General features: G+C 48.2%; 1 protein-coding gene across 1 annotated transcript in view; it reads right to left on the bottom strand.

Annotated features, from left to right (window-relative positions):
• Positions 1-931: 931 nt before the first annotated feature.
• The window catches only part of PLAUR (plasminogen activator, urokinase receptor), a 14,137-nt gene continuing 5,547 nt past the window's right edge, over positions 932-9,521 (bottom strand). Inside the window, exons 4-7 of the mRNA XM_007458571.1 lie at positions 4,974-5,144; positions 4,282-4,407; positions 2,145-2,291; positions 932-1,246 (exon numbers count right to left, since the gene is read on the bottom strand). Of these exons, the coding sequence (XP_007458633.1) occupies positions 993-1,246; positions 2,145-2,291; positions 4,282-4,407; positions 4,974-5,144 (698 nt within the window). The 3' untranslated portion in view covers positions 932-992. The remainder of the gene's footprint in view (positions 1,247-2,144; positions 2,292-4,281; positions 4,408-4,973; positions 5,145-9,521) is intronic.

Genomic DNA, 9,521 nt, shown 5'->3' with positions numbered 1-9,521 from the left:
AAACAAAAACCCAAACCCAGCCAAAAAAAAAAAAAAAAAAAAAAGAAACAAAAACAAAAAATCCCAAAAAAAAAAAAAAAAAAAAGAAACCCTGTCCTTCACTTGCCCCCAAATATAACGGAAAATGTCCTTTTTCTTCATCAGCCGTAGGGCCCCAGGGGAACGTAATTTTGTGTCTGTGGGCTTGTCTCAGCGAACCATGGAAAACATGAATTCTGCCATGGTACTCAGTCCCACTGAAATGGTAGTTCTGTCTTTTTCTCAGTTTGTCTGAGGGTATCCTAGGAAATATAGCCCAGCCTTTATCTCCTGCCCCCAGGGCAGCAGGGGAATGAGGTCCAGTCTCTACTCCTCACTGCAGGGCACCCAGGGGTCATCTCCTAGTCATCTCCTATCTCAGAGCCCCCTAGGAAATGCAGACATGTCTCCTTAGAACAACAAAGTAGTCTGGACTTTTGGATGTGGGAGAAGAGACTGGAAGGTTAGTGCTTGGGTGAGTGAGTTGGAAGGTTGCATTTGGAGCCCAGAAATAGATGTGGAGGTGGCTTAGGGTGGAAGGCTGCATGGGACAGCTCCCAAGGCTGGGACCTCGAGTGCTTGGGCCCTACCATATGACCCCTAATTCCAGGAGCCTGAGGAAAGGTGTCCCCCAATCGTCCTCTCTGGAGAAGGGCCGATCTGGCTTTGTTCACTGATAGAAAAATCTTTATTTAAGTACAAAATATTAAATAAAACAAATATTAATTAATAATAATAGCGGCAACAATATTAATATCACAAGAGCTCTCGCCTGCTGGCCCGTAGCCTTCCTCTAGTTTTTCTCCTCTGATTCTCACAGTTCTCTGAGATAGGTGCTTCGGCAGCTGGGAGAACTAAGGCCCAGAGAGGGGAGCACACTGGTCTGAGGTCACACAGTAAGTCAGTAGGGCTGGGAGCTAAGGGAAGGGCAAAGGGGTCCCCTGGATCCAGCCAGGGCAGTGGGATTGTGGGGTTCAGGTGCAGAGGAAAGTACCTCCCCACAGTCTGGCAGTCATAAGCAGGGTGACAAAGAGGCTGAGGTGTGCAGGGCCAGGCAGGGGGGCACCCCCCGTGTGGGGCTGGGTAACCAGGGCTGGATGGTTACAGCCATTTCCAGTACAGCAAGAGACGTTGAGATGGGTGAGCCTGAAAGCTTCAGCCACATGGAGGCCTTGGCACCAGGAGGGGGTTGCACAGCCTCTTATGGTGTAGCTTGGGTTCCCCAGTCCTGTGGAGAGAGAAGACCATGTGAGACTCCCAGCTCTCGGGCCTGGGACTGGAATTCTCACTGGGTACCAGTGAGAATACTGGTACCCAGTGAGAATTACCCAGGTAGAATACTACCTCATGGTGGGTACCCCCGGAGAAAGCAGCAGGTCTAAGTGTGGTCCTGGGACACCTGGGGTTCCTTCCCTCAGACCCTTCCAGGGGATCTGTGAAGTCAAACTTATTCTTGTAATAAAGCTAAAACCTCATTTGCCTTTTCATGCTCTCACAAATGTGTTGTGCTCTCACAGGGGGTTTCCTAGAAACACTAGGACATGTGATCTTGCAACAGACTGAACGCAGAAGCAGATATGAGGGGCCAGCTGTCTTCTATTAAGCCAGATATTAAAAAGATTGCAAAATGGTAGAAAAATGCCAGTCTTCTCGTTCAATTTTTTCATTTTGGACAATGTCTCCTTTTTTTCTTTCATAAAAATATGTCCACATGTCGTGAGTTTTCAATTGTTCTTTTAAAATGAACAAATACTATAGATATGACTGACGTAAGCAATAATTTTTCTGAGCGAGAAGGAATGTTGAGAGCCCGAAGTTTGAGAACCTCTGGAATAAAGGAACCTGCCCAGAACTTCACAGGATAGGATCCTGGGAGGTCCACCGGAAGTCCCACCCACCCACGGAAGTCCCACCCCCAAAGAAATCCACATTTCTGTGGCCCAAGTATACATTTCCTAATGAACAAGTCCTAATTTCTTACTGCACTCTGCACCCTCCTGAAGGAAGTCCCACCTTCTCCAACAGGATGATCCACCTCAATTAAGTCCAGCTTCATGGGAAGTTACTTCTTGCAGAACCCCCCATCCCCCCCATAAGTATCCTCTCCCAGCCTCTTAATGGCTCACCATTAGTGCCAGTGGCTTCCAGACATTGATTCATGGGGCCTCGGCAGTCAGTGAGGGAAGTCTCTTCAGAGGAACATCCATGGGTGCTGTTCCCCTCACAGCTGTAACACTGGAAGCCGTTCAGTGGCAGGTTTTGAAGCTCCAGGACTTGGAATAAGACCAAGTGACACAGAAACCAAAGAAATTAGCATGAGCAGTTCACAGCATTACATCCCCAGGACTCCCAACTCTCAGCCCTAGATGTCATGGAGCCCTCTTGTGGTCAGGCATTGGAACAGCACCCTCTTTTGGGGGGGTTCTCTAGGGCCTGCGAGAGAAGTTCCAACCCTCAGCTCCCCACGAGCCCCCACCTGCCTAGACACAGGGTAAGACAAAACAGTCCTTGCCCTCAGAGAACTTACGATTTAGAGCTACACTGTCCCATATGGTAGCCACTAGCCACATGTGGTTGTTTACATTGACATTGAAATTAATATTAAATAATAAAAAATTATTGCTTATGTCAGTTATATCTATGGATATTTACTGCATTAGAAATGAAAACCAAGAGACTTTAAAAAATCTATTAGTTCATTTTAAAAGAAAACTTGAAAGCTCACGACATGTGGACATATTTTTAAAAAAGAAAAAGAAAAAGGAGACATTTTCCAAGTATCAAGTGCTCAAAAGCCAGATATAGTAGAGGCTACCATATCTGACAGTACAGATACAGAACATTTCCATCACCATGGAAAGTCCTGTTGGACAGTAGTGATTTATAGAGACAGAATAACACAAAGGATCTAGATTATATTGAAGGGCAGAGTTAGGGAAATTTCCCCTGAGGACAATGTTTTAAAGCTGAGACCTAACGAATCAGAAGTAGCCAGCCAGGTGAACTCCTGGGGGAGAGGTGTTCCTGGTGGAGGGTACTGCATGTGCAAAGGCCATGAGACAGACACATGCTGGATTAGAGAGGGCATAGGAGAGTCTTTGCATTTCATTCTAAAAGCAAGGGGAAGGCGTTGAAGTGATCGAGGAAGAGTGACATGATTTGATTTACATTAAGCTGTTGGTGGGAATGTAAACTGATACAGCCACTATGGAAAACAGTATGCAGGTTCCTTAAACTAAAAATAGAACTACCATATGACCCGGCAATCCCACTACTGGGCATATACCCTGAGAAAACCATAATTCAAAAAGAGACATGCACCACAATGTTCACTGCAGCACTATTTACAATAGCCAGGTCACGGAACCAACCTAAATGTCCATCGACAGATGAATGGATAAAGAAGACGTGGCACATATATACAATGGAATATTACTCAGCCATAAAAAGAAACGAAACTGAGTTATTTGTAGTGAGGTGGATGGACCTAGAGTCTGTCATACAGAGTGAAGTAAGTCAGAAAGAGAAAAACAAATACCATATGCTAACGCATATATATGGAATTGAAAACTAATGGTACTGATGAACCTAGTGGCAGGGCAGGAACAAAGAGGTAGACATAGAGAATGGACTTGATGCCACAGGGTGGGAGGGCGAAGCTGGGGCGAAGTGAGAGTAGCATCAATGTATATACACTACGGAATGTAAAAGAGTTGGCTGGTGGGAAGCAGCAGCATAGCAGAGGGAGATTGGCTCAGTGCTTTGCGATGACCTAGAGGGGTGGGATAGGGAGGATGGGAGGGAGGCTCAAGAGGGAGGGGATATGGGGACATATGTATGCATATGGCTGATTCGCCTTGTGCAGCAGAAACTAACACGGTATTGTGAAGCAATTATACTCCAATGAAGATCTATTAAAAAAAAAAATCACTCTTGCTGCTGTGTTGAACATTGGCTGTAGGGTAGCAGGAGGACCAGCAAGGTCATTGCAGCAATCTAGGTGAGCGGCCATGGTGGCTTGCACCAGGATGGTGAGCAGTGGAAGGATTCAACAGGATATAGAAGCATAAAGCACAGGTCTTGGGGAAGCTTTGATAGTTTCATTGAATTCCCACAAAATCCTTCTTTGAGAAAGGGCTTGATAGGTCCACTTTTCAGAGAAGGAAACAGAGAGGAGGGTTTCCCTTCAAGCAAGCAGCAGTCAGCCTGAGTGCACCTCCCCACCCCAATCCCACTCCTCATGCCGGATCCCCTGCCCCTTACCTGGGCCCCCATTGCATTTGGTGGTGTTGCAGCACCGCAGGAAGTGGAAGGTGTGGTTGTTGTGGAAGCCAGTGGGGCCTGGGCAGCCAGGAAGTTTGCCACAGCCTCGGGAGTGGCGCTCATCCCCTGGACTCTCTTTGGGGGCAGAGAAGGAGGTCAGATTGTTGATGAGGGGCTGAGATTGGATTTGCCCATGGTAGCAGTCCTCTATCTATCCTCTGCTTCATCCTTCATTATAGGACCCTCATTTTATTGGGAGCAGCCATATATCTAGCCAAAAGACACAATTTCCAGCCTCCATAGGTATAGTCAAGTGGCTAAGTTCTGGTCAACGTGATCTAAGTAGAAAGATTTTATGGGACTTCTAGAAAGGAGAACCTTTACAGAAGGAGGGGTGCCCCCCTTTTGCCCCTTCTTTTCCCCCCTCCTTCTTCCTGGAACTTGGACATGAGGTCTGGAGCTCAGGCAGCCATCTTGGACTATGAGGCAATCTTGAGAATGGAAACAATATGTAAGAAATGAGAAGACATTTGGGTTCCTGGTGACTGTGGAACTGTCCTAGTGGCCCTGGACTTCCCGTCACTGGACTTTCTGTGTGAGTACTAACTTTCTACCTTGCTTAAATCCCTGTTATTTGGGGGTTGTTGTTAAGTGCAGCCTTGGGGAGGAGCAAAGCAGGGAGGGGGAGTTGCTGGCAGGTTGGGGCTCACCTTCCAGGCTCTGGTGGGTTACCACATCCAGGCACTGTTCTCCAGGGTTGCGGCACTGCAGGGTCTTGTCCCAGCCCCTCTCACAGCTCAGATCTGACGAGGCACAGGAAGCACATTCGAGGTAACGGCTTTGGGGAAAGGTAGAAACCTGGCCTGTTTGGGGAGGATTAGAAGGGTGAGACTCCATGGGGAGAGTCCTAGAGACCCAGCTTCCTTGAGGACTCACTTCAGCATCAATTCTTCCTTATCCCACCCTTCAGCTAATCATCCCACCGCCTGAATCTTTCTAGAATCCATCCCCTCCTTTCCAGCTCCATGACCAGGTCAGACCTCCTTCAATACCAGCTTCCTCCCTGGCCTCCTGGTTTCCATTCTTGCCCTTCCCACCCCAGTGCATCCCACATAGCCCTAGAAGAATGTTCCTAATACTCAAATCTGACCCTGCCTCTCCTCTGCTCAACACTCTTCCATGGGTCCCCAGTGCCTTCAGAATAAAATCCAAGAAACTCAGCGTGGCTTTCAAGTTCCATCAAAGACTGGGTCCTGGTCACCTTTCCTGCCTCATCTCCCGCCACCAGCCACTCAGACTCTACACCAGTTTTCCTCAGTCCCCGAGTATATATGCTGACTCCTGCCCAGCCTTTGCATCTGCTGTGGTCTTTGCCTAGAACCCTTTCCCTGCTCCCTATTTTCCCTATCTCCTACTCATTCTTCAGAGGCCATCTTCTCCAATTTTGCCTCCTCCAAGAAGCCCTCCTTGACCTCCCAGGCTGGACTAGGTACCTCTCGGGGCTCCCCAATCCCAGCCCTGCCCACTCTGGGTCATCCCTGTCTTGTGACAAGTCTGTTTCCCTCACTGTTTGTTTGTTTGTTTGTTTTTGGTCATGCCACATGGCTTCTGAGATCTTAGTACACCCACCAGGGATGGAACCCGTGCCCCCTGCAGGGAAGCACGGAGTCCTAACCACTGCCAGGGAATTCCCTGGTGTTTTTTTTTTTTTTTCCACTCTTTTTGTTTGTTTGCTTGTTTGCTTCCTTCTATGGATTCAGTCCCAGGAGGGTAGGGCCAGGGCTGTCTTGGTCATTACTATGTCCCAACACAACCCAGCACAAGGCTGGGGCCAGAGAAGATATTCAATAAATATTTGTTAAATGAATGAATGAATGAACAATTACTTAAAACCCTTCTATTGTTCCCTGTGGTAGCCAGCTTCCAAGATGGCCCCCAGTGATCCCTGCTTCCTGGTACTTGTCCCTTGTGTAGTCCCTTCCCATAAGGAATAGAGCTGACCTGTGGAACCAATAGGATACTGTGGAAATGATGGTGTGTGACTTCTTTGTTAGATCCCACAAGACATTGAGATTTCTTCCTGGGTCTCTCTTGGATCACTTGCTCTGGGGGAAGCCAGCTGCCATGTTGTAAGGACACTCAAGCAGCTCCACTGTGAGGTCTACATGGTGAGGGACTGCGACTTTTGCCAAAGCCATGGGAGCTGATCATCCATGTGAATGAAGCTACCTTGGGCGCCTTCAGATGACTGCAACCGACTGTCATCTTGACTACGACATGATGACAGATGCAGAACCGCCTAGCTAAGCCACTCCCAGAATCATGACCTTCAAAAACTTTGTGAAATAATACATGCTTACTTTTGTTTTAAGCTTTGGGGCAATCTGTAATGCAGCAATAGATATTTAATACACTACCCAATCATGTCAGAAGTCAAAGCCTCATTTGATTGATCTGTGATAAACTTGCCTCTCACACAGACCTTCCAGTCCAGGCCAAGTGGATGAGTTACTTTTCCCTGGAAACACCAGAGTCATCCCTCTGCCTAGGCCTTGGCTCACACCATTCCCAAGCCTGGCATGCCCTTCCGTTCATGACCCCAGATATCCGAGTCTGAGTTTGGGCCAAGTCTTAGAGAAATTAGAGGGCTGTCTCAGCCAAGGCTGTCAACTGGCAGGCCAGCAGCTGTAATTAGGTGAATCACTTACCTCCAAAGCCAGATCTTCCCCACCCTCTCCCAAAAGAAAAATAACTAAAAGGCTGACAACCCACATCTTCTAATATGAACCACCGTGAAAATGAAAACACGAGCTGCCATCACTGCCAAAATAGCTGTCTCATACCACCCATGGGTCTCCTTTGTGAGCTCTTCTTATGTCACTCTTCTAAATGTGGGTGATCCTCAGGCTCTGTCTTAGGCCCTTTTTTCATTTCTCATGGTACACACTCTCTCCCATGGGATGTTATCCATTGACACAGTTTTATCTCTACCTATCTGCTGGGAACTCAGAAATCTCTCTCCAGGTAAGACTTCTCTCCCAGCTCCATACCTGTATACCCAAGGGCCTCCTGGAGGTCCCCTGGCTGTCCATCAAACACCTGAATCTCTACCTGCCCCCAACAAGACTCTCCATCTTCTCCAAACTGCTCCTTCTCCTGAATTCCACATCTCTGAGATGGCCCCATCTGGTCCTCCAGGGTAGAATCCTGGCAGACTCCTTGATCCTCCATAGCTAGGCACCCATCTGATACTACTTACTGCCCTGTCTTCTGGTTCTGTAATCCTTTTGCTCTACTGTTTCTGATATCCAGTAAGTACATCTATTGAGTTCTTAATTTTAGTTCCTTTTCTTTTTTTTGTTTTTTTAGTTCCTGTTCTTTATTTCTGTTGGAATCATTTTAAAAGTGGCTTCCAGATTTCTGCTAAAAAGTAACCTTTCCTCTATTCTCTTGAATATATTGATCATAGCTCTTTTAAAGTTCCCCTGTCTAGTAACTCCAATATCTGATTCATGGGCTTCCCTGGTGGCACAGTGGTTGAGCGTTCGCCTGCCGATGCAGGGGACGCGGGTTCGTGCCCCGGTCCGGGAAGATCCCACATGCCACGGAGCGGCTGGGCCCGTGAGCCATGGCCACTGAGCCTGCGCATCTGGAGCCTGTGCTCCGCAACGGGAGAGGCCACAACAGTGAGAGGCCCGCCTACTGGAAAAAAAAAAAATCTGATTCATGACAAGTCTGTTTCTATTGTGGGATTTTTCTCTTGGTTTCCGGTCAGTTGGTCCTTTCCGTTTTCTTCAGGATACCTTGTACGTTTTGACTAGATGCCAGACACAGACGACTATTTGTAAAAGCTCTAAATGATGTTATATTCTGCCAGAGAGGATTAGGTTTTCTTTCTGTTGAAGATCCAACGTAGGCATTTTTAGGGCTGGTCTATTTCAGTTATGCCCTTACTCCTAGGATGTGGTCCCAGGGGAAAGCCTGAGACCTCTTTTTCCAAAGTGGCAACTTCGGTCCCCCAGCGTCGTATGCCTGCTGGAATTCCTGCTCAGTTCTGTAGTTTCCCAGATACTATTTTCTGTAGAGTTCCTTGGAGTCTCACCCTATGCATGTACGGCTTGCCAATGACTTGAAGGAAATTTGCAGATTTGGGGACTCCCTTTTCTGTAGTTCCATGCATTCCAGGATTTTACTTCTCTTTTTCCAGACACTGGCAACCCCAGACTCCAACCTCTGCCTTGTCAGTCTAGCGACGATCTCTTTCTATTTGCATTCTAGTTCCCTTCCAGAGCAGTGAATTGGCAAGTGCACTCAAGGAAAAAGCCAGCTTGTCTGTGGAATTCGACTTCTGTGCTTTCCTTATTTCGAAGATTGGAGCACCTCAACTTCCTCTCTTCATTTTCTTGCTCTTGAGTGACTTTAATAAGTGTTTATAATTTGTCCACCTTTTTTTTTCTTTTTTGCGATACGCGGGCCTCTCACTGCTGTGGCCTCTCCTGCTGTGGAGCACAGGCTCCGGACGCGCAGGCTCAGCGGCCATGGCTCACGGGGCCCGGCCACTCCGCGGCACACGGGATCCTCTCGGACCGGGGCACGAACCCGCGTCCCTTGCATCGGCAGGCGGACCCTCAACCACTGTGCCACCAGGGAAGCCCCATGTCCAGCTTTTATAACTGCCATTGGCAAGGGGGTTGGTCTGATACAGGTGACTCCACATGACCAGAACTGCATAACCACCCCTACATCTAATCCATCATCACATTCTGCTCATCTACCTGCTAAATAGCTCTTAAATCCATCCACTTCTCTCCATTTGCACAGCAGACAGACAAGCTCTTCTTCCTTTTTTTTTTTTTTTTGGCTGCACCACGCGGCACACAGGATCTTAGTTCCCCCACCAGGGAATGAACCCAAGTCTCCTGCAGTGGAAGCACGGAGTCTAACCACTGGACCGCCAGGAAAATCCCTACACTCTCTTCTTTATCTGGACAACCTCACGCACCTCCAAGTTGGTCTCCCCTCATCTACCTTCCCTCCATCCTTCCTTCCCTCCAATCTCCCTTCCACTCTGAGGTCAGAATGACGTGTCAAAAAATGCAAATCTGAGGGCTTCCCTGGTGGCGCAGTGGTTGAGAGTCCGCCTGCCCATGCAGGGGACACGGGTTCGTGCCCCGGTCCGGGAAGATCCCACATGCCGCGGAGCGGCTGGGCCCGTGAGCCATGGCCGCTGAGCCTGCGCG

Source organism: Lipotes vexillifer, unplaced genomic scaffold, assembly GCF_000442215.2.
Source record: "Lipotes vexillifer unplaced genomic scaffold, Lipotes_vexillifer_v1.1 scaffold371, whole genome shotgun sequence".
Taxonomy (NCBI): domain Eukaryota; kingdom Metazoa; phylum Chordata; class Mammalia; order Artiodactyla; family Lipotidae; genus Lipotes; species Lipotes vexillifer.
The sequence above is the reverse complement of the archived record's forward strand: the minus strand, read 5'-3'. Positions and strand labels throughout refer to the sequence as shown.